This window comes from Ruditapes philippinarum, unplaced genomic scaffold (assembly GCF_026571515.1).
Source record: "Ruditapes philippinarum isolate M1 unplaced genomic scaffold, ASM2657151v2 ctg468_1_1_1_1, whole genome shotgun sequence".
NCBI classification, from domain to species: domain Eukaryota; kingdom Metazoa; phylum Mollusca; class Bivalvia; order Venerida; family Veneridae; genus Ruditapes; species Ruditapes philippinarum.
In genome coordinates, this window is record NW_026857880.1 from 293,556 (window position 1) to 320,195 (window position 26,640).

The 26,640-nt window shown below is 34.9% G+C and overlaps 1 protein-coding gene across 1 annotated transcript; it reads right to left on the bottom strand.

Annotated features, from left to right (window-relative positions):
- On the bottom strand, nt 1–24,902 carry LOC132751347 (thiamin pyrophosphokinase 1-like). Its single transcript, XM_060741507.1, has 8 exons — nt 24,792–24,902; nt 12,299–12,379; nt 11,532–11,609; nt 10,709–10,851; nt 9,088–9,177; nt 8,410–8,559; nt 4,535–4,646; nt 1–1,349 (listed from the first exon to the last, which is right to left on the bottom strand). The coding sequence occupies exons 1-8, from the start codon at nt 24,853–24,855 to the stop codon at nt 1,186–1,188; spliced, it is 882 nt and encodes a 293-aa protein (XP_060597490.1). The 5' UTR covers nt 24,856–24,902; the 3' UTR covers nt 1–1,185.
- Between the last annotated feature and the right edge of the window lie 1,738 nt (nt 24,903–26,640).

Below are 26,640 nucleotides of genomic sequence, written 5' to 3' on the forward strand. Positions count from 1 at the left end.
TGAATAAGTTATCTGTTTAATTCTTCTGCTTATACAAAAATAGATAATAATAGCCCTTAATACAAAAGTTAAGGGGAAGTAATAAAGTGATTTCAGGTATCTGTCACAAAACATACAAAGTACTAGATGTGAGAAAAATTATACCTGTCTTTAAATCTAATAATTTTAATAAATAAGTGTTTTTCACTTGTGTTTGCACATTTTTAGTGTTTGGCTTAAAAGTGAAAAGTGAGCTTAAAACTGAAATAAATCTAGACTATTAAAGTGACATTATGTTCATTTCTTGTTTACTGTCAAGCTGAGATAAATTAGTTGCATTTTTCAAAAGATTATTTCAATGGTGATTGAACAATAATTGATAACCACAATTGCTTAGGAAAACATACTAAAATTTTAGGAAAACATACTAAAACTGTCTAAAATATATAAGGACAGTTATAAATTGAATAATACTTATACTTTCCGAAGGATATTTAAAGATATTATGTGGGTCACGGGAGTTTTGGGACAAAGGTGACTTTTATTATAAAATTGAAAACAAATGTGACAAAATGTAGTTATCTTAAAATTGATTTTAATTGAACACTCACCATTTACTTGAAGATTGGCATAATGTCACTTTAAATCAGCTAACTAAAAGTAAAAATACATAACCTTGCAGCACACCACTATTTCACGGTGTAACGACTGTACTATCAACTTTCAGAATGCTTCCCTAGGACAACGACAGACTTTGTATACTGCTAGCCAAATTTGAAAATTAATGCAGTCTGACCAGACTCTATACTGTTCGCTGATCTAGTTTAGCACTTTCTTATATAAATTCTTAAAGAGGCTCCACCACTGTTTTTTGACAAAACAGGACTGGAAATATCTTTTTGAGATAGGTGTATCATTTGATGTTTGTGTGAAAAATTTATGATCATTTGCTCACTAAGTTTTCCCTGAATGATAATTTCAAATTTTATTTGCTTTTTTCAAAATGACCCCAAAATGAAGTGTTTTAAACACTTTTAACTCGAATCTGGCTTTAAATCGCGCTAAAATTTATTTTCAATTTAGTCATGAATAATCTCTTTGATACCTTTTGCATGTGAATTTCAAATTTTGTATATTTTAAGCCTTTGAATCACAGTGGAGCTTCTTTATATTCATAACAGATACATGCATATCAAAACAATTCAATTATGACCAGTTATTATATTCTGATAACGGCATGCACTCATCTTTTTGAAGCTTTACATTCATCATCCACAGCAAAGAATTGTCTGTTTCAACCGTTACATCACTGTCTCCATTCCATGTATTTGATGTGCTGATTAATTCCCCAAAACTCATCGCCTGTTTGTCTGTTATTAATTAAAATGAGAGATACAATGTACACTACAAATAACAAAAGTTTCCTTTTTGAATGTACATATTATTAAAATCAGATTCTAAAAATAAAGCAGATTATCAATATTAATACCTTAAAGTTTTTGACTATTTTGAATAAATTTAGAAAAAAGGAAAATGCATGATTTATAGCATAAGTTGTAATTTTCTTTCCTCTGTGGTCGAGGGGTTAGAGTCGATGACTTCTAATCCAGTTACCTCTCTGGCGTGGGTTCGATCCCCGGGAGATGCTTTGGTAGTTTAGCACGGAGGAAGGAAGGTAGTCTAGTACTGGTGTAACTCTCTAGGAACGATGGTTAGGAAACTACCCGCTTATATGACTGAAATACTGTTGGAAAAAGGCGTAAAATGAAACAAACAAACAAACTGAGATAGTTCTCTTATGTCTGGATTTTCATCAATTTAACATTTTTCAACATTTGCCAACATATGATATGCCAACAAAAAAAAGGTATATTTTAGACTTTTTTGAAAAGATGGATATTTTAAACAAGAGGGCCATGATGGCCCTGAGGTCGCTCACCTGTATATAGCCCCCCCTCCCCCCGGGCCAATTTTTACCCAAGGGCTTTTATTTTGTTTATTTGAACAGACTTGGTAGACACCCATAAGAAGATGTTTCAATTGCTAAACATCTAAGTTCTAGCTCATTGGGTTTTTTTAAAAGAAGATTTTTTAAGTTTTTACTATACACATATAGTTAAAAACAATGACACCCCTGGGGCAGGGCCAGTTTTGACCCCAGGCTTTTATTTGAACAAACTTTGTAGATATTTACTTAAAGATGTTTCATGCTTAATATCTAAACTCTAGCTATTTGGGTTTGTTCAAAGAAGATTTTTAAGTTTTTTTGCTATACACATATAAGGAAAATAAATGACCCCCGGGGCGGGGGCCAGTTTTGACCCCAGGGCTTTTATTTGAACATACTTGGTAGATACCCATTAGAACATGTTTCATGCTAAATATCTTAGCTCTAGCTCTTTGGGTTCTTTAAAAGAAGATTTTTTAAGTTTTTACTATATGCATATAGGGAAAATCAATGACCCCCTGGGGCGGGGCCAATTTTGACCCCAGGGCTTTTATTTGAACAAACTTGGTAGACATTTACTAGAAGATGTTTCATGCCAAATATCTAAGCTCTAGCTCTTACGGTTCTTTAAAAGAAGATTTTTTAAGTTTTTACTATATGCATATAGGGAAAACCAATGACCCCCCGGGGCAGACTTCCCGAAAGTTAAAAAAAACTGTCAGACATTCGGTCTGACAAACCATGAAAATCTGTCGGACTGAAACGAAATCTGTCAGACCAAATAAAACTGATCAAAATCAAAGAAAAACTTGTGTTTGTATTTCTAAGACTCTTTTTGTTTTTAATTTTTTCGCCGTAAAAATGGGCACATTCCGTACAGTGCATTTTCATCTCCTCCCTATCATACACCAACGATTCATGGTTCTGCTTCCATTTTTCATTAAATTTTGTCTCAGGTCTATTCTTTTCATCCTTTTGCTGTTCTTCGCGTTCCTCTGACTTAGATTTTCGTTTTTTCCCAGGTTTGGCAGCTTTAGCCATTTTGTATACATGCGGTTTGGATAAAAGCCGGACATTCGGACCGATCCGGAATAAAAGATTGTCGGACCTGATCAAAATTTATCGGACATGTCCGTCGGACCGACGTATTTCGGGAAGTATGCCGGGGCGGGGCCAATTTTGACCCCAGGGCTTTTATTTGAACAAACTTGGTAGACACTCACTAGAAGATGTTTCATGCTAAATATCTTAGCTCTAGCTCTTTGAATTCTTTAAAAGAAGATTTTTTAAGATTTTACTATATGCATATAGGGAAAATCTATGACCCCCTGGGACAGGGCCAATTTTGACCTCAGGGCTTTTATTTGAACAAACTTGGTAGACACTCATTAGAAGATGTTTTCATGCTAAATATCTTAGCTCTAGCTCTTTGGGTTCTTTAAAAGAAGATTTTTAAGTTTTTACTATATGCATATAGGGAAAATCAATGACCCCCTGGGGCGGGGCCAATTTTGACCCCAGGGCTTTTATTTGAACAAACTTGGTAGACATTCACTAGAAGATATTTCATGCCAAATATCTAAGCTCTAGCTCTTACAGTTCTTTAAAAGAAGATTTTTTAAGTTTTTACTATATGCATATAGGGAAAATCAATGACCCCCCGCGGCGGGGCCAGTTTTGACCCCAGGGCTTTTATTTGAACAAACTTGGTAGACACTCACTAGAAGATGTTTCATGCCAAATGTCTTAGCTCTAACTCTTTTGGTTCTTTAAAAGAAGATTTTTTAAGTTTTAACTATATGCATATAGGGAAAATCAATGACCCCCCGGGGCGGGGCCAATTTTGACCCCAGGGCTTTTATTTGAACAAACTTGGTAGACACCTATTAGAACATGTTTGATGCTCAATATCTTAGCCATAGCTCTTTGAGTTCCTTAAAAGAAGATTTTTTAAGTTTTTACTATATGCATATAGGGAAAATCAATGACCCCCGGGGCGGGGCCAATTTTGACCCCAGGGCTTTTATTTGAACAAACTTGGTAGACACCCATTAGAACATGTTTCATGCTAAATATCTTAGCTCTAGCTCTTTGGGTTCTTTAAAAGAAGATTTTTTAAGTTTTTACTATATACATATAGGGAAAATCAATGACCCCCTGGGGCGGGGCCAATTTTGACCCCAGGGCTTTTATTTGAAAAAACTTGGTAGACACTGATTAGAAGATGTTTCATGCCAAATATCTAAGCTCTAGCTCTTAGGGTTGTTTAAAAGAAGATATTTAAAGATTTTTCTTTCGGTTGCCATGGCAACCAGAGTTCTGCATGGAATTAAATTCTTAGAACAATTTTTAAAGGTGACCACCAAAGGAACATTCCCGTGAAGTTTGGATGAAATTGGCTCAGTGGTTTATGAGGAGATGTCATTTAAAGCAAAAGTTTACGGACGGACGGACGACGGACTGACGACGGACGGACGGACGCCGGACGAAAAGCGATCACAAAAGCTCACCCTGTCACTTTGTGACAGGTGAGCTAAAAAAACTTTAACAAGTTTTCCAGTAAAAGTTACTTGTTCTTTGCAATGTACAAAGATTATATTATAATACCTAGATTCCACTTGAGTCCTGTAGTTGATATACAGTTACATTTACCAGCTATTGGTACCAAACCACAACTATCACCTTCATACCCAGAATTCACCTTCAATCTGTGGCATCCCTGAAACATACACAATAATTATGTATTGTTCATAACTATCTTGCATTTCATCACCTTCGTAATTCTCATTGTAGTAATCACAATACTGATCATTACTAGAATCTTTTAGATTATGAATACGACCATCCAACAAATCTAAACGATTTACTAAAAAATTTTGATCATTTTTAATTGATCTTAGTAAATCCATCATACACTCCTGATTATAATTTATCTCTATCATTTTCCGTGATTTTTCATTTGAACTCTCGCACTCGGGTTCATTACTTTGTTTTTTTGGACGAGTTTTCCCATTTTGGCTCGACTTTCCTTTTTCTTCATTTTTTGTTCTTTTGTCTTTATCTCTTTTTGCATGTCTTGCGACAAAGTCGCCAATTTTTTTTTTTATATCACAATCTAATTAAAAAAACTGAAGTAGTAATACCCCACCACCCTACGGGCGGTGCACAATTTGGTTATAAAAATTTTTTTCCCAATTGTAACTCGTAAAATTACGCCACACGTAATAGAAAAAACCTTCTATAAACTTATTACAAAGTAAACAATACGCTACGCGCATTGAAAAATCTAAATTATAGCATCTAATTGCACTTCGCACAACTACAAAAAATGTGTTATCGCCGAGGCGAACGGAAGCACACTGATGGGCATGCGCTGCGGATGTTATCTCATTTTAGACGAAAATTTATTTGTTTGAACGAAATAAAATTATTGTGCCAACTTGCTTAATGAATCTCGCCAGCATTGAATTTGGAACTGGCCATTTGATAAAGGGATTACAATATAAAAATACAACATTCAGCTACCAACAGTAAAGAGCTTGGTTAGACTAAACAAATATGCAGGCCAGTCTGGCACTCAACTAGTGACAAAAGCTAATTACTTTTGATTTCAGAAGGTTAAGGATAAATGATAGCCATATGATCTGTTGACAAAACTTGATAACAACGAAATATTTCTATTTGGACAATAATATTCTTGTACATTTATATATTCAGGAAGTTTCCAAAACCTAAAAAAATGAAAAATAAGTTTTTAATATGCAAAAAAGTAATTACAAAAATTCACTTCAGAATATTCAATTAAATGTAAATCTACACAGAATTGTTGTTTCTTTTAGATTCTTACGTGCACTTATGAATGCCGAGGGAACAAGAATTACATTAACTAGACCTTAATTCAATTTAAAAATCTGGAAAGTTGGCCATCATCACATTAATATCTAATTTAAACAAGATATGTTTGTAAAACATGTATGCCCCCTATCTGCAGCCAATTAGTCATGTGATAAGGTTATTATGCATGACTTCTGACCCAGTGATCAAACAATTAATAAGGGTTATCAAGTATCTACTGGTCATGACCTTAACCTTTGACCCCTTGACCCAAAACTCAATAGGGGTCATCTGCTGGTCACGACCAATCATCATACAAAGTTTGAAGTTCCTAGGCCTAAGCGATTTTAGTTAATTGATCAGAAACCGTTTTTACCTACAAGGTAAATGTGACCTTGACCTTTGACCCCTTGGCCCAAAATCAATAGGTCATCTGCTGGTCATGACCAATCACCATACCAAGTTTGAAGCTCCTAGGCCTAAGGGTTCTTTAGTTATTGATCGGAAACCGTTTTAACATACAAGGTCAATGTGACCTTGACCTTTGACCCCAAAATCAATAGGGGTCATCTGCTGGTCATGACCAATCACCATACCAAGTTTGAAGTTCCTAGGCCGAAGCGTTCTTTAGTTATTGATCAGAAACCGTTTTTACTTACAATGTCAATGTGACCTTGACTTTTGACCCCTTGATCCCAAAATCAATAGGGGTAATCTGCTGGTCATGACAAATCACCATACCAAGTTTGAAGTTCCTAGGCCTAAGCGTTCTTAAGTTTTTGATCTGAAACCGTTTTTACTTACAAGGTCAATGTGACCTTGACCTTTGACCCCTTGACCCAAAACTCAATAGGGGTCATCTGCTGGTCATGACCAATCATCATACAAAGTTTGAAGTTCCTAGGCCTAAGCGTTTTTAGTTAATTGATCGGAAACCATTTTTACCTACAAGGTCAATGTGACCTTGACCTTTGACCCCTTGACCCCAAAATCAATAGGTCATCTGCTGGTCATGACCAATCACCATACCAAGTTTGAAGTTCCTAAGCCTAAGGGTTCTTAAGTTATTGATTGTAAAGCATTTTTACCTACAAGGTCAATGTGACCTTGCCCATTGACCCCTTAACCCCAATATCAATAGGGGTCATCTGCTGGTCATGACCAATCACCATACCAAGTTTGAAGTCCCTTGGCCTAAGGGTTCTTTAGTTATTGATCGGAAACCGTTTTAACCTAAGAGGTCAATGTGACCTTGACCTTTGACCCCTTGACCCCACAATCAATAGGGGTCATCTACTGATCATGACCAATCACCATATCAAGTTTGAAGTTCCTAGGCCTAAGGGTTCTTTTGTTATTGATCGGAAACCGTTTTTACCTACAAGGTCAATGTGACCTTGACCTTTGACCCCTTAACCCCAAAATCAATAGGGGTCATCTGCTGGTCATAACCAATCACCATACCAAGTTTGAAGTTCCTAGGCCTAAGGGTTCTTTTGTTATTGGTCAGAAACCGTTTTTACCCAAGAGGTCAATGTGACCTTGACCTTTGACCCCAAAATCAATAGGGGTCATCTACTGATCATGACCAATCACCATACCAAGTTTGAAGTTCCTAGGCCTTAAAGTTCTTTAGTTATTGATCAGAAACCGTTTTTGCTTACAAGGTCAATGTGACCTTGACCTTTGACCCCTTGACCCCAAAATCAATAGGGGTCATCTACTGATCATGACCAATCACCATACCAAGTTTGAAGTTCCTAGGCCTTAAGGTTCTTTAGTTATTGATCGGAAACCGTTTTTGCTTACAAGGTCAATGTGACCTTGACCTTTGACCCCTTGACCCCAAAATCAATAGGGGTCATCTACTGGTCATGACCAATCACCATACCAAGTTTGAAGTTCCTAGGCCTAAGGGTTCTTTAGTTATCACTGGGAAACCATTTGGTCTACGGACTGACGGACCGACGGACCGACAAGTGCAAAGCAATATACCCCCTTTTCTTCGAAATGGGGGCATAATTAGAACGATTTGTCAGTCATTATAAACAAATGGATATAGCTATAATATACATGTAACACACATATTGTAGGACAACATAAAGCCTGTCTGTAAAGTTTGGTGCTATCAGAAAGAGTATAAATGACAAGTTTGCCAAAAAAATTAGAAAAATCATATTAATAATAATTTCAAGCTATAAATAATTCATCATCTGTAGTAATTTCTGTGTCTATATGTACCTGTAAATTTCTATTATTTACCTGAAGTTATTTCTGTTTCAGCAAAAAAGTAATCAAGAAAGTACTGGTGGTTTTTATAGTATACTCTTTAGATCAAAGAAGTAAGCCACTTTGAATAAGCCAGAGCACAGTTCTGTCACACCAACATTCCTGGACAGGCTGTCCAGCAGTTTATAAGAACTAGATGCCTTCACTTATACAAAGAAACTGCAATCACATCTGTACATGCTAGAGCAGAGGTACAGTATTTATGACCAAAAAGGATTTCATAAATCATCAACCAAGGAAATTTATCTGCACTTTCCAGGAAACAAAAAGAGATCACCCAATGCACAGTTAAACACTCATCCTGTCCGGCTAATTGCATGGTACAATCAAGATAATATTCAAACACTGAATAAATTTACCTTTTGAAGTAAGCAGGTCATAGATTGGCTGCTCAAAAGATAGACTGGTACACTTCCAGCAAGTTGACTGGCTGTAAATAATGTGTTAATATTGGCAAATTGCTGATCCAGTCTACCTCCAAATGCACTTAGTGCAATGACACACTCAATCTGCAATTTTGAAGGAAACAACTTTAAAAAAGTTTATATCTATGGTGCATAGGTTACTTCCATCACATTATAAATTTGCAAAATTTATACCAGAGATCATGTTTTTACAAAAACTTACAATAACATTGCTTAATTAACTCCTATAAGGTCCATTGTAGTGAGGAAAATGCATTGATAACTTTAAATATAAAGCATTATCATAGAAATTCACCATTAATAAACATATTAATTAAAATCATAAACATATCAATTTCATATCAGGCCTAGGGAAATGAGTGCATCTTGCTGGCAAAATTAAATCATGCATGTCTGACCAAGTTTGAATTCTGTCAGGGACTTTCTGTCAGGGACTGTTCTTTCGTGTAAGAAAGCTATCCAATTAGCTTACAAACATTTGGTGGTTCTACTCTGGTGGAGGGTGGGGGGGTGGGGGGGGGGGCACCATAGGAAATCTGAGGACTTCCTCACCAGAAAACTCAAAAGTCCCAATATTATCTTAGTAGTGTCAGAGTGCCAAGATATATTCACCTGGTGCATCTTCCTCCGTTCTAATATAAGTTTTAAACATTTTGTGAAGTCTGTATCATCCTGATCTGGTGTGTTTATTATCTCCACACCCTGAAAATATAAGATACATAAGTCAACATATATATAAACCTTTCAATATTTGTTATTACATACTCAAAATATAGAAGTTTAATGTAGAATTTTAAAGTTCAAAAAGAGCCATACTGCGAATTCACTTAAATTCGTGGGCATGAAAATTCGTGGTTTTATCAAAAAGGGCATTTTCGTGGGTTCTTAAATTCGTGGATTTTCATTTTCTTGTTAAAAAAAAATCAGTAACCTAATGCAAAATAATCTTAAACTTAATCGCCGAACATTTTTACTTACAACATGTACATATCTTTACTTGTCACACAGCGCTTGTCAATAAATTTAATCCTTGCCTCTGGGCATAAATTATATAGCACAGTTACTGCCGATAATTGACTGCAATTAACACATTTATGTGACATGATACGCACCTCCATTGGACACACTGCCCCTGTAATTCGCCAATGTAAACATCGCATAATTTATACGACACCTGACAGGTTTTAACCAGCGAGTTTAAAAGTTTACACCCTGAATTGGTCTTAACATATTTGACAGTAACTACACGCAACGTCACAGCGACTGTGTAAATTTACATGCATATAAATTAATCTCGGTAAATAATACGAGTATATGTGTATCTTGTAAAAGTCGGTGGCGTCTTTGATGTTTACGGAATAGCATTCGCACAAATACAGATTAAAATTCATATAAACTGGATCATTTAAAATGACAAAAGAATGTACAATAAATCTGTTTTAGCGATCGTATTTTTTATATAGTTTTGTGTATTTACGACATTAATATCAAAGACTTTTTTTAATAAATAAGAGCAAACTTTTTATTAGCGCTAATTATTGCACTGCCTGGGTTCCCATATTTACTCGATTATGTCAAGTATTCTTGTTGCTAGTAGACTACAACGATCAAGTACGTATATGCGACATTTGTGACAGTAAATTGAGGACATTATAATCGAGTTATCTTTCAAATTTCTTAAATATTGTAAACGGATTTAATATGTTACTAACCTGATTATCTGTCTGTATATACATCCATTTCACGAAATATCGGCCGGAAAAGAGCCGACGCATGTTTGTAATATATAGAACAAAGACTGGGTAAGTGGTATTTGTTGGGAGAAAAGTTCGTGGGATCTTAAATTCGTGGATTGACCTACCCACGAAAACCACGAAAATTCGTGCCCCACGAATAATAGTGATTTTACAGTAATTCTGTCAAAATCCCTGTCAGACTAGTAATCTAATGATCGCTAGACGCATGGGTTCAAACCCTGTCAGGGGCAAGTCGTTGTTTCCTTGAGCAAGAAACTTAACGCTCATTGCTCAGTACTGGTTGGTTCCAGGAACGGATTCGAAAGTGTGTATATAAGCTTATAGCTTCCTACACAATCATACTAAAATAAATTCTGTATAAACCAAATAGTTCAGCCATGTATACTTGTCATTCAGACAAGTCTGCTTGTCCTGACAAGGTGATGAGTTTTCAGCCCTAGTAAATGTCTGATGCAATAATGTAAGTAAACATTCACCTTATCTTTATAAAACTGTAAGACATCTGCCCTGGCAGAATCAAAGTCACCAGTGATGATATCTGGCACATGTTCCCCTCTTTGTTCTCCCAGTGTATCATACAGCTCATTGGTCCCTCCATCTACACATGCCTTATATACAGCTGTGTTATAAAGACATTGAAATTTGAAACAATATAATATTCCCAAATAATACTTGTCTTAAACTTAGTGTAATGAGTACAATGACTGTACAGGCTCTTACAAAAGAACTTTGTCATTTCAACAAGATTTATACTAAACATGTCTAGTCTACACAATTCTTATTTGAATGACACAACACACTAAAGATGAGTAAAATCAGGCTTGAGAAAAATATAATCATAGTTTAAGAAATAATAAATATTCACAACACCAATTAGTAAAGCTTTGAATGTATCAGAAGAAACGACAACAAAGCTGTTGCTGTCAGAAGTTTGATATTGCAACTAAGCAACCATCTTGTAACATAACAAACAGGGGCAACAATGTTTTGGGTCCACTGTAGCCTTGAACGCAAGGTATATAAAGTAAGTGCAGAAATGTGAGTCATTGATCTGACAAGTTCAATAGGTAAGGAACTGGAAATAATCCACTATCACTGACCCTATTCATTCACCAGTCATCTGTTACTCTCTATATATAGAAACATTGAAACCAAAATTTCAGGAACAAACATCTTACATGATATAATCTTTATACCAAAATTAATACAATAAACATTTTGAACTAGCCTTGAAACAAAAGTGAATAAAAGAAACATACACAAAATTTAGATAGAAATTTTAAGAAATGTACAACTTACCTTTAGACCACAGTTTATGGAAAATTTCAAGTTCTGGTTCAAGGGGCTGATTCAAAATAAGCAAGGCAAACTTTGAGCCTGTAATAACAATTATAATATTAAGTCCACTTTTTCAAGTTACATTTTGCAATTACGGCAAAGTTGCAACAGTTTTTATACTGTTCAAAAATATTTGTATGGAGAAATTGCCACTTGCTTGTGAAAAACAGGAAAAGTTATTTGTTAACTGGCTATCAGTTATTTTAAGTAATCATATCATAATGTATGTATTGTTGTAATGGGCCAGTGGCCAATATCAATAAATAAATTAGCATTGTCACTTTAATGCAATCGTGGCGAACCCTAAGGTGGGTTCAATTGTCTTGTTGAGCAGAAAATAGGGGAAATTTTATGTATGAAACATTAAATAATGTTAATAAGAAATTGTGATATAATACAATATTCTACTCAAACTACAATGTCGCTCACTGTCCCACTATTACTCAGAAAAAAAATCCTTTGACTTACAACTTTAGGAGACAAGTTTTTTTTTCTGAAATAGAGGAAAATATGTAATTTTGGATAGGGGAATGGTCCCCAAAATGGCCGTTAAAAAGTACTGCATGATCCGATCAGGGTCTGCACAGTTCCCTTTTCAGTCAGTAAATATTTTGAAATTTATGCTTATTATAATAATAAACAATTTCGTCATTATTGAAAGATCAGGACAAGGCCATTTTAAATATTTAGCAGTGTAAGTAATAAACAATACAAAAACGTTTACTTACAATTGTCTGATTTTAAGATATGTAGAAGTTCCCATTCCAAGGTTTCCATGATTTGTATTAACAAGGAGGGTCCACAGATTCCTGAAATGTGTAAATTACAAATACAAATAAATAATCTATGAAAGAAACAGATATTGAAACAACCATTATATCACAAGAATAAACTGCACAGTCTTTGTAGAATCTGAGCATTAGTAAAATGGTGCTATAGTAACTTTTCCCTCATGCCTTAAATGATGCACAAAGGAGTTCATCAAGACTTCCTTGAGAAGTCACTACAAGACCATTAACAGTCTTGGTGTGACTTTAAATCCAACATGCTATTTTCTCCCAATTTCTAAAGAAAGGATATTTTACTATTGAACATTAAGTTTAAGTAACAAGACAAGACAAGTGTACTTATTGAATTTCTTGTTGTCACTTACTGTTAAAAGAAAGAACAGCAATATCAATTTTTCATATTAAATGGCTACCTAATGAAATAGGTGATTCAAAACTTCCCTTGATACTGTATGTTTTGGTACAGGTATGATTGAAAATATGTCTTACAAACATTATCAATTTAAAAATACCCACTGATGAACAATTATAAACAAATCCGAATTAATGTGGACAGGTACACGTTTTTTACTTTTGGTTTTCATAAGTTTATAAGTAATGTACAGTTTACTCTGATATCTATAAATTTTACTTAATTCTAAAATGGACTTTTACTTGATATATTGGAAAAAACTTAGTCAACAACTCCCAGCATTAAGTAGCTATTTGTTTACATGTTTTTTTTCTGAACTGAATAACAGTATTCGTTCCGTACTTTCTTACTATATTGTGTTTGAGGTCTTTATTTCGAAGTTCGATGAAAAGGGCTGAGAAGATGCGATTGTATTAGTTGAAGATGATGGGAGCATAAATGGTAGTGAGTGTTTTAGACATGCCCAAAATATCGGCTTGTTTCCAGTTTTCTTTTGTAAAAGGTAAAAATATAAATTATGTACATGCCAGCGGACACAACTCATCAGATAAGACAAGCAGACTACACTTTCCTAACTTATCCTGCTGCATATTCTGCTTGTAAGTAAAAGCCGACCGGTTGTATTATTGAACCTCATCTCTGAATTGGTCATGAATCAGGGATCATTCTAGGGGGCGATTTTGGCGATTTCTCGCAAAAAATCACCAAAATCGCAGAGAAATTTGTGAAATGAGAGAAAATCTCGCACAGCAATTTGAGCCGGAAAATGTCTAATCACAATCTAAAGAATGCTAAAATCACACAAAAATATGATGAAAAATTTACGATTCCCACCAAGAATTTAATTTCAAATTGTTTATTAATGAAATCGGTGTAAAAAACTCCAAAAAGTAGTCCAACACTTTGAATTATTTAGCCTAAATTTAGGCTAAAATAATTGCCGATCGGAAACCCAAATTCACCGTACAGAAATACGGTATGATGGCTTACCTTTATCTATCTGTAAGTCGAGAATTTACACAAAACACTTATAATTGTTTAAAAAAAATTGTTTGACACAGACTAACATAAAAATGGACATGTCAAAAAACAAATACTGGTAAAATTTATCTTCTAAATGTCACATCAACCACGGTAAATTTTGCCGTAAAGAACAAATTTAAAAATTTTGTTTTACGATTCCTGATGAAATAGCTGATAATAAATATTCTTTTATTGAACAAAAATATTTAATCTTATATAATTGCAATCAGCAACAGATAGAATTGTGAATGTTTCAGCGGAAAACAGACAAATATTCATTTGTCACATATTTTCGCGATGTCATGATTAAAACAAGAGGGCCATGATGGCCCAAAGTCGCTCACCTGTATATAGGCCCCCCGGAGCCGGGCCAGTTTAAACCCCAGGGCTTTTATTTGAACAAACTTGGTTGACACCCATTAGAAGATGTTTCATGCTAAACATCTAAGGTCTAGCTTATTGGGTTTTCTAAAAGAAGATTTTTCATGTCTATATATATATATATATATATATATATATGTATGTATATATATAATATGTATATATCTAAAAAAAAAGTCGAGCTAATGAATGACCCCCGGGGCGGGGCCAATTTTGACCCCAGGGCTCTTATTTGAACGAACATGGTAGACATCCATTAGAACATGTTTCATGCTAAATATCTTAGCTCTAGCTCTTTGGGTTCTTTCAAAGAAATTTTTTTAAGTTTTTACTATATGCATATAGGGAAAATCAATGACCCCCTGGGGCGGGGCCAATTTTGACCCCAGGGCTTTTATTTGAACAAACTTGGTAGACACCCATTAGAAGATGTTTCATGCTAAATATCTTAGCTCTAGCTCTTTGGGTTCTTTAAAAGAAGATTTTTTAAGTTTGGTTTTGGATCTATAGATGATACCATAGACCAAATATCAAAGCTCTAGGCCATTTACTTTCAGACCATAAGATTTTTCAAGTTTTCACTATATGTATATAATGAAAATCAATGACCCCCGAGGGCGGGGCCAATTTTGACCCGAGGGCCATTATTTGAACAATCTTGGTAGAAGACTACCACACAATGTTTCATGCCAAATATCTTACCTGTAGCCTTTGCCAATTCAGAGAAGAAGATTTTTTTATGTTTCACTATATACATATTAGAAACCTATGACCCCCCGGGGTTGGGCCAATTTTGACACTAGGGACAAAATTTGTACAACTTTGGTATTGGACCTTCAGATGATACCATAGACCAAATATCAAAGCTCTAGGCCATTTACTTTCAGACCAGAAGATTTTTCAAGTTTTCGCTATATGTATGTAATGAAAATCAATGACCCCCCGGGGCGGGACCAATTTTGACCCTAGGGCCATTATTTCAACAATCTTGATAAAGGTCTACTACACAATGTTTCATGCCAAATATCTTATCTGTAGCCTTTGCCAAATCAGAGAAGAAGATTTTTTTAGATTTTACTATATACATATAAGGAAAAACCTATGACCCCCGGGGCGGGGCCAATTTTGACACTAGGGACAAAATTTGAACAACTTTGGTAGAGGACCCATAGATGATACCATATACCAACAAGAGGGCCATGATGGCCCAGAGGTCGCTCACCTGTATATAGGCCCCCCCCCCCCCCAACGTTGCAGAGCCAATTTAACCCAAGGGCTTTTTATTTTGCACAAACTTGGTAGACACCCATAAGAAGATGTTTCATGTTAAACATTTAAGCTCTAGTTCATTGGGCTTTTTAAAAGAAGATTTTTTTTAAGTTTTTACTATACACATATAGTTAAAAACAATGACACCCCTAGGGCCGGGCCAGTTTTGACCCCAGGGCTTTTATTTGAACAAACTTGGTAGACACTTACTAGAAGATGTTTCATGCTTAATATCTAAACCTTAGCTATTTGGGGTTTTTCAAAAGAAGATTTAAAGTTTTTGCTAAACACATATAAAGAAAATCAATGACCCCGGGGCGGAGCCAATTTTGACCCCTGGGCTTGTATTTGAAACAAACTTGGTAGACACCTATTTAGAACATGTTTGATGCTCAATATCTTAGCCATAGCTCTTTGAGTTCTTTAAAAGAAGATTTTTTAAGTTTTTTACTATATGCATATAGGGAAAATCAATGACCCCCCGGGGCGGGGCCAATTTTCACCCCAGGGCTTTTATTTGAACAAACTTGGTAGACACCCATTAGAACATGTTTCATGCTAAATATCTTAGCTCTAGCTTCTTTGGGGTTTTTAAAAGAAGATTTTTTAAGTTTTTACTATAATGCATATAGGGGAAAAATCAATGACCCCCCGGGGCGGGCCAATTTTGACCCCAGGGCTTTTATTTGAAACAAACTTGGTAGACACACACTAGAAGATGTTTCATGCCAAATATCTAAGCTCTAGCTCTTTGAGTTCTTTAAGAGAAGATTTTTTTAAGTTTTTACAATATGCATATAGGGAAAATCAATGACCCCCGGGGCGGGGCCAATTTTCACCCAAGGGATTTTATTTGAACAAACTTGGTAGACACCCATTAGAACATGTTTCATGCTAAATATCTTAGCTCTAGCTCTTTGGGTTCTTTAAAAGAAGATTTTTTAAGTTTTTACTATATGCATATAGGGAAAATCAATGACCCCCCCCCCGGGGCGGGGCCAATTTTGACCCCAGGGCTTTTATTTGAACAAACTTGGTAGACACTCACTAGAAGATGTTTCATGCCAAATATCTAAGCTCTAGCTCTTTGAGTTCTTTAAAAGAAGATTTTTTAAGTTTTTACTATATGCATATAGGGAAAATCAATGACCCCCGGGGCGGGCCAATTTTCACCCCAGGGCTTTTATTTAAACAAACTTGGTAGACACCCATTAGGACATGTTTCATGCTAAATATCTTAGCTCTAGCTCTTTGGGTTCTTTAAAAGAAGATTTTTTAAGTTTTTACTATATGCATATAGGGAAAATCAATGACCCCCCGGGGCGGGGCCAATTTTGACCCCAGGGCTTTTATTTGAACAAACTTGGTAGACACTCACTAGAAGATGTTTCATGCCAAATATCTAAGCTCTAGCTCTTATGGTTGTTTAAAAGAAGATATTTAAAGTTTTTTCTTTCGGTTGCCATGGCAACCAGAGTTTTGCATGGAATTAAATTCTTTGAACAATTTTTAAAGGTGACCACCAAAGGAACATTCCTGTGAAGTTTGGATGAAATTGGCTTAGTGGTTTATGAGGAGATGTCATTTAAAGTAAAAGTTTACGGACGGACGGACGACCCAATTGGAGTGTCCGAGTTAAAATGTAAGTTATTTCACGGTGATAGGGCGATTACCACAACTTTTCCGCGCAACGTCAAAATATTATCCTTCTGACCGAGACACCGTATATTTCTGGACAAAATATTAATGGCGGGATAAACAAATTCCAGGTAATAGCTTACAAAATATCTTACTGCTGGACATTGCAAGATTATTCCAATTGTTTAAGTATTCCATCGAATTTTTGAGACAATTTATCGTTAATCTAGCACAATACAATTCACAAAAAACACATACTTCGAAGAAATAGTGTTTACAAAAGATCATGTGTACCTCAACATGACTCGTATTTGTCACAAAAACATGTTTTATAACGACGATGTCTTTGTTCTATGACCTAACGAGCTCGTATATTTATTATGGTTAACCCTAAGTTCAAGTTCCATACAAAATTGTGTGTTTCTATCGTAAATTTCAGGGAATATATGTTGAACAAAGGCCTACTGACCAGAATATTGGAGCACCGTACAACACTGAATTCAAACCCCGCATTCTTTTTCCGTTAAACCGATAAATACTGGCACCGTCTTCTTTTGAATTATACAATCTTCTTGCAAATATGTTTTATTTGATGAAAGATTGTTTACTTGCTGTTATGTTATGTTGCTGTTATATCATACGTTATGTTATGGAATATTTCTGAAGGTCTGATCTGTGTTAATACTACCACTTAGATAAGTGCAATGGTATCTATATATAGATAAGGATGTCTTTTCCTTTTCGAACTTATTCAAACTGATAAACCCCACATGGAAAGATTGAAGTTCTTGGCAGACTATACCATCTAACAACATCGAGAAACAAAAGGAATGAAATATTTGTTAATGGGAATTTCTTATTGCATACTAATTTGATAAAGTTGCAAAAGTCATAACACAAATTTTCATGGTGTAGTTTTTGCAGGAACCCGGGCAATATTTCCATAATCTCTTCAGTCATGGTCTCCAATGTGCTTTTTTTAAACAATCTTTTGCGAAAGTTTGACTTCATATTCTTTTTCTTATGTGGTGCGTTAAGCATATCGTCCTGAAATACAGGGAGGCGCTGATCCATTGGCGTACTGCTGATATCAGAAGACTTAGTTGGGCGCTCTCCAGTTGCTGCAGTATCTGCAGCTTTGTCAATTTCGCACGTAGCTTTGGCTTGTTCAGACATAGGTTTGAACGTCTTCTTTTTCTTAAAGCAAACATTAATATAAAAAATAAACGGTGCTAAAAACAGAAAAATGCGGTGATTTTATGGAGGAATAATGCGGTGCCCTAATCTTATGATTGACAAAGTTGTGCGGTGCCTTAAAATACACACGTGGAAACATAAAAATCAACCAAATATACACAAAACGGGTTATTTATGTATTGTAACTTGTTCATACGACAATAATGTACATATTTATAGTGTATTTTGACCAGTTATATGAACTGAACTGACTAGAAATACGTTATATTTCGTAATCAAAGCAAGATTTTTTTCAGTATGCCCTAAATGTTTTCACTATCCTGACTTAATTAATGAAGCATTTTGCATGTAGTAAAGATAAATAAGTTTCGAATTAAATGGCACATTCGATGAAAAAGAAAAAATGATGATTTAACCTTGTTTTGAGCAAATTATCTGCTGTTTTCGTCTCGGTTACAGGCTTGCTGTCCATTTTGTACCACAGAAATATACGGTGTCTCGGACAGAAGTAAGATATTTTGACGTTGCGCGGAAAAGTTGTGGTAATCGCCCTATCACCGTGTATTTAAGATTGTATGTAATGTAGTTCTATGAAGAATGTAAACAATTTTCTAAATGCATGATGTGTAAAGAGTAGCAAAATAGCTTGTATTGTTACAGAACTCGACATTGTGGTTGTTCCACAGCGTGTCCTAGTAAAGCTCCATAGCGTTACGGCGACTAGGTGACCTTTTCGTAGTAATGGTATACAGTAAAAACCCGCTTTACGACCACCCCGTTTTCGAGACCAACCCGCTAATACGAACGATTTTTTAAAGACCCGATTTTTTTATTCTTTATTTTAATGGTCGCTAACCCCGATTTTGAGACCACCCGTTATTCCGTAATACGACCAGTAAATTCAGTCCCATTTCGTAAATTCTGTACATTTGGAAACCCATTAATACGACCGCGGGCACTTTCTCACCTTGATATTGACATGCATGTATATTGCTAAAATCTTTTTGACACGTGATGTAAACAACAGTTGTCCTAGTTTTACGACATTTAACGACATCCAATTTACGGCAGAGGTCAAGGTTACTTTGTATCAAATCCGGAAATTATCAATAATATTGTCGATAATTTCTTAATTTCACACTTTTAATGTCATAACTGGAGGATTAAAACAACAAAATATTGAACAGAAAACTTTCAATAAGTTTTTTAGAGTTGTTGCTGCTATCATTATCTCTTTCGTTCCATAATTTAAACAAACAAACATGATACGATTAGGTTTTTGAAGTTGTTATCGGCGATGAAAACTGTGAAAATAATTAAAGGTTAATTGTTCGGTGTGCTTTGTAGTAAAATGATGATTTTATTGAGTAAGATGTGTCACTCTTTTAACAAGAATGTAAAAATATGTTTGTGTTTAAAGACATTCATAATATATTTTGTACCTCTAAAAAGAAGTTAAAAAATTTTATAATGTTAAAAAGTGAAATAAAATAAATGAAAATAAAAAAAATAATAGTGTATGCTTTATATCTTTTCATTTGAAAAAGGTTAGTCCAGAAATAAACATGTGTACAGTACATGGTATCCCTTAATATATTGCCTGGTTTTCTGTTTGACCAAACTCATTAATGAGACCAACCCGCTATTAAGACCAGATTTGTAAAGTCCCTTCATTGGTCTCATTAGCGAGTTTTTACTGTATAGGGAAAAAAAATAATTTCAAATTTTTTTTTTCTTACACTCAACCCAAAATAGTTATTTTGATGTTTTTTTTTTTTTCAATTTTTTTTTTAAACTTCATTTTTTTATATGGGCACCAAGACTGGACGAGCACCTGTGGGTGTGTGAAGAGAATCATATAGAAAACAAAATGTAAGGTTATAAAAAATATTCTTCAAATCTCAACAATCACTTCTGTACAGTACAGTGTTGTCCATTAGGAACATTGGCTGCAAATAATAGTTGTAGCGGATATCCATGTATAATTCTTTTATATTTCAGAATGAAAGTGTTATATTTATTTTTCACAATTAGAATTTTATTATGTTTAAAAATTCACAAAAGAAAAGGCATAGAATGAATAAAACAAGAGCTGTCCGTAAGACAGCGCGCTCGACTTTTTTATTGCTTGCCAATAAAAAAAGTTTTTGCAGTAAAAGGCAATACAAGAATCTCTGTATTTTTAAAGTGAACAATGGCCATGAGCATTAAGATATTTAGTGAAGAATTATTTTACTGAATTGTGTGATACCCTTGAACACTGCTTGCCTATAATACAAAACATTGACAGTTAAGGGCCATAATTCAAATAAAATCTTTGACAGAATTACCTTCTCCTGGACATGTTTGGGAATCATGATTGTAAACAAGTATTCCAACTTTCAAATTAATATCTCAAACAGTTCAGTCAAAAAGTGGACTGGTACTAAAAACTTAACCAAGATTCTAAGTCGATAAAAGGCCTTAATTTTTAAAAACAAATCCTTGACAGAGTTACCTTCTCTTGCGTACAGATGGGGGTAATGATGTGAAATAGCATTAAAAGTTTCAAAGCAATATCTCAAAGGGTTAAGGCAATAAGTGGATTTTACCCATATTCAATGTATTTTCTAAGTCAAAAAGGGGCATAATTCTGTCAAAAAACCTTGACAGAGTTATGTCCTCTTGTCTGTTGATGAAGGTCGTGATGGTAAACAAGTATGGTCAGTTTCAAAGCAATACCTCCAATGGTTTTGAAATAAAGTGAGGTGGTACAAAAAACTTAACCAAGCTCAATACACTTTCTAAGTCAAAAAAGGGCCATAATTCTGTCAAAAACCTTGACAGAGTTATGTACTCTTGTCTGTAGATGGAGGTTATGATGGTGAACAAGTATGGTAAGTTTCAAAGCCATACTTGTAATACTTCTGAAATAAAGTGGGGTGGTACGAAAAACTTAACCAAGGTGTGACGCCGACGCCGACGCCGGGGCGAGTAGGATAGCTCCCCTTTTCATAGAAAAGTCGAGCTAAAAAGTGAAAACAAAAATCACTGTAACAAACAGAGCTACATCTTCTTATATCCTCATTAGATAAACCATGTTTATATGTACAGTGATTTTAAAAAGTTAGAAATTTCCATATTTTAACCTCTCCCATCATGAAAATTAAATCTCTCAAGAAAATCTAATTTCTCTCATTAAAATTTCTCAAATGAGAGACAATCTCTCACTAAAAATCCTGACCAGAATGATCCCTGATGAATTAGTGCATTTCTGGTAAATTCTACGTGGAAAATCGATTAAGTATTCAAATGAATATACATAATCATGTATCATGATCACACCGTTGGTATCAAAATTTGACATTTTTCACAATAATGATTTATTTCAGTTTTTGTACTTGGCCCCAAAATTTTTAAAATGGCCCCCTATCTCAAGGAACCTGAGCCCACTTGGCCCCCTTTCAAACAAACTTAAAAATAACTATAAATATCCAAATTATAGATCGATTTTTGATTTTTGCAAGGTCGTATTATCTATCTGTTGGGCGCCAGGAAAAAACATGACAATGTCACCATTTAGTTGTATCCTTAGGCTTTGTGACTATGCCTATAAGCCATCTTACCTTACTTATCTTCTAGTACTCATCTGTTACATACATGTTTCAGATGTTGTATGCATGCACTACTTTATAAAATATGTATTAGTAGACATGACATGAATAAATTTATCTGTTGGTAAAATTTATATTTATGCAGAAATGTGCAAGACATGACACCTTTAATCCAATAGAAAAGGAACAGCTTAAGGTCTTCAGCGTACGTGTTTACAGGGCTCATCCTGGGGGGAAATTTTAGGGAGAAGTGACTTCCTCGCGAAAATTAGGGAGAATGGAAACAACCCAATGTGTATGCATTAACATGCATGGCTATACATCCTTTAATTGTAATATAAACACAATTAACATCACATATAATATTTCTCCAGTGTATTAATTAATAGTAGATTAATTAATAGTAGTATTAATTAATAGTAGATTAATTAATAGTAGATCTGGCAATGGCATCTAAATGTTTTTGAGCTGCAAATATGAATAAAATTTTTTTTATATTTTTTACTTTCCTCACTGAAGTCACATTGGATATTGATTAATAATATCTGTTCTATTCTGTTCTGGTAACAGAAATTTCTTTCAAATTCCTAACTGTTGTAATGTCACAGTTATATGCATATAATTATGCTTATAAAACAATTTTCAAACATCAAAGAATATGTAAAATATGTACTGCAAACATTTGTGCACATTATATTTGATCACTAAAATTACATACATTCATTTCTTATTGAAAAATTGACTGAGAAATTGTAGAAAATTAATTTCTAATTACCTCCCTTTATTTTCATGAAATGTTAAATTCGGTAATATCTTTATAAAAAATGCTTTTTAAAATTTACAATATTGATAAATCTTAATCTGAGCGTCATATTTACGACATTAAAACAAATATATATATTGAAACAAAAAGAACACTTCTTTCCTGACAAATTGTTGTTATATACGTTACATGATATACGACCAATATGTAGTTTAGCCGGGATGTCGTGCCCACGTGCGTAAACTGTGTCAAATTTGGCATTTAATGCCAAACACCCCCACTGTCTACAACATACCAATCGCAAGATTTTTGCAAATTGGCTTTCTTAAATTTTCGCGTAGGTGTAACTATCAGAATCAGTAACTTTCTTAAGTTGCTCGGTTTCGGCATTTCGCCTTGTAGCCATGACGTGAGCGACATAACAATTTTACAGTAAAAATTGATGTTAACAGACTGAAATCATTCAAAACTATGATTAAGTTTTTAATCCGGTCGCTGATCATTAATGAAATTGATTATTTTTAATTGACTAACAGTTTTGTGATAGCCGTGAAAAATCCATTGCACATCGCCTTTACTCGGGTTAAAAACCCGCCATCGAAGTGCATCGCGTATATCAATTAGGGAATATTGCACGTGTTTAGATAATCGGGGGAAAAAACAATCTATAATTATCGCCAAATCCCGTATTAAACTCGCAAAACTATCACACAATTATACCGTTTCGGGCCAATGCTCTCATTATTTACTGTTTAGAGTAGGCGGTCTATCGCTTTGCTTACAGGTAGAAGGGTAGTATAAAGCGACGCTCTGATTGGATAATCATAATTAGCGGTCGTCATATGGGCGGATACAATCTCTGCTCTTTACATCGCTAAGTAATTACTATTTGGGAATTAAGATTTTATCGGCGATGTTGACTTCTCTTTGATCAATCGGGAGAGCGAAATTGGAATATACACGGCGAAGTTTTCGCCTGAATCGCCCTTCCGGATGAGCCCTGGTTTATATATTATGACATGATGTGAACGCTATAGACAGACCTGTAGGGAAAGTCCACCAATAATCGTGCCAAGAAACTGACAGGCTTGTATTCATTTACTGACCCTGCCATGAAGTAAAGTAAAGCATACTTTGATAAAACTATGTATAATCTGTTGATAAGCCAAAAATGGACACATCAAAAACTTATTATAAACATAAACTACCTAATAGTTTCCGAGAGGTAAAAATAATCAGCACTTGGCCGCCATGTTGCCAAAATGTTTGACCACGTGATTACGAGATTGACTTTTACGGGTTAATTTGCGGGGACAGTTGAGAAAACAGAACCCATGTGCTTTCAACTTTTTTAGAAATTACTTTTTTTTAAAGATAATGAAAAAGATGATGTACTGTCCTTTGTATTCAATATAATTTTATTTAAGTACTAAAAAATTAAAGAAAATAAATAAAAACGTTCTTTTGAATTATAAATATTGAAATAATGTCAACAAAAATGTTAAATATAGTACACAACTCGACTCTAATGGGTTCCCGCGAATTACGTCATATGAGGTCTCGCGTAGCTCCTACATGTCATGTCCGACTGTAGTCAGTGAAATCGGCAATTTTGATGACGGTATTAATGTTCTGATACTTTAAATATTAAAATAATTGTTTTATCACAAACTACACTAGAATTGGGACAAGGGTATTTTTAGTCAAAATATATTGACGTGCAAAGCTTGATTCCGAGAAATTTTCGTTCTGGGGCAGAATCTCGCGAGGCGATTTATTGCCCAGACACGAAAATAGCACAATATCTCGTCGCGCAGTACAATTAGTTGGACTAGGGTAGGCCTTTTTTCAAATGAAAAATAATGTTATATCAACCAATGTTATTCTGGTTAGGTTTCGTAACTGGTCTAATCAAAAACTTACATGCCGCAGCAGATGAAAAACAAAAATGTAACAGAGCGGCTTATAAAGTTTTTGGAAGAACTTATTTTCCCATAAATTGTTTAAAATCCAAAATTCAACATAGATTTCTATCATCAAAAAACATTCGCCAACAGAAATTAATTTGTCAGTTTGTAAAAAGTAAGGAAATACGTTCCTTAATTGCAAACATTATGAATATTTCAGCAAAACGTATAACATAACGCGTATACTCACTTCGCTGGACTCCGTGACCATGCTCGAGATAAGAAAAAAAACTGAACAAATGGAGTGATTTCATCTAAGGGGAACAACTCACATTTATAAAACTAGGATATAGTCTAAAACGCGGACGCCTTAATCGAACATTTTAAACATATTGGGAAAACGCGGACAATATCGATAAGCTATTTAGTTTAAAATGATTGAGCATAGTTAAAGTTATAGAGCTGGTGTACATTTATAACTGACTTTTATTAAGTAATATTTGAATGAAATTAGTTAGAAGCAATATTTATATACTTCATTGATATATTTTTGTTGTTGTTATTGAGAAAAAAGACGGACCTTTTTACAATACGATTTTTCCATAGCAACCGATGTTGCGTTTTGCGCATGCGCATTCTGCGTAAGGCAAAAGCGCAATAACGATAGACTACATTTAGCGTACTCATGTAAAAGACTACCCAAGAATGCTACCGACAAAGTTTGGTGATCATCCATCCATTAGTTCTGTAGAAGAAGATGCTTAAAGGTTTTTCTATTTTTAGCTCTGCTGACCCCTAAAAGGGGCCAATTGAAATGACATGAGCAAATTTAAGTATGACTGTCACAAGGATGCTACAGACCAAATTTGAAGTAAATCTGCATAGTAGTTTCAGAGAAGAAGACGATTATTGCCGCATGACGACGGACGACGGACGCCGGAGCATTCCCCTTTGATACTAATAGCTCACCCTGAGCCTTCGGCTAAACAGCTAAAAATCTATAAATACAAGATTTATTTTCATCAAGTGGTATGAAAATAAATATTTCCTGAGTTGTGGAAGCCACGAGTCATTTTCTATATCACAAGATGTATTTAAATCCTGTATTTATATAAAAAAAAAACTTGAATTTTCTGTTTAATAAATACATGTACATATCTATCTATCTATCTATCTATCTTCCATATAGTCAAACCTAGACTTGACGCGCGTCAACTGACAAGAATGTTAGTAAAAGAGCTGAAATAAAAGAATATAAAAGTAATGGAAATGAGTATATTGTTAAAAACAGGTTAAAAATAGAGAAGGTATTTTAGGGAGACGTATGTTCAATCCGGCTTACAGCCAGACTGAACTCGGGGCCAGACAAGTTCATGATATCAGGTGGTAAAGCATTCCAGTGGACTATTGTTCTTGGGAGAAATGAATATTTATAGTAATCAGTTTTAGTTTGGACTTGTTGGAATGCATGAGGATGGGATGTTCTTGATGATCTTGTAAGAGGGACGATATATTTTGGGAAAGGGATAGCCACCTGGTCATGCAAGATGTTGTGAAACATGACCAGGCGTTGGTCAATACGCCGAAGGTCAAGGCGCCTCCATTGAAGGGAAGTCAACATGTCAGTGACACTCGACATACGGCCAAAGTCATGTTTGACCCACCTAGCAGCCCTTCTCTGGACGGACTCTATCTGGTCAATGAGAGTTCCTGTGTAGCTGGGGCCTGACAAGTGTCTTGTATGCAGTTGACTTTAACCTTTCTGAGTGAACCTTGATGTTTCGGCGTAGAAAACCAAGTGTTTGATTTGCCTTTGTGGTGATGTTGTTTATGTGTTTGTTCCATGTTAGATCATTTGATATTGTAATGCCAAGGTATTTTGCAGATGGAACTGTTTCTAATGTGGTGTTATGTAGAATGTTTTGTGTTGGAATGACTGTTTTTCGTTTTGTGATTTGGATAACCTGGCATTTTGACGGATTAAATTGCATGTCCCATTTTGTCTCCCATTGTTCAAGTTGGTGTAAGTCGTTTTGCAGTAAGCTAGAATGAGAAGCGACAGTCAGAGATAGATAGATGGCCGTGTCATCAGCAAATAG

Coding starts and splice junctions, on each gene's coding strand:
- LOC132751347 (XM_060741507.1), bottom strand. CDS start 24,855: ATGAAATCACTCCATTTGTTCAGTTTTTTTTCTTATCTCGAGCATGGT. Junction 10,852..11,531: donor CCATAAACTGTGGTCTAAAG/GTAAGTTGTACA, acceptor TTTATAACACAG/CTGTATATAAGGCATGTGTA. Junction 4,647..8,409: donor TGACCTGCTTACTTCAAAAG/GTAAATTTATTC, acceptor TGTATGTTTCAG/GGATGCCACAGATTGAAGGT.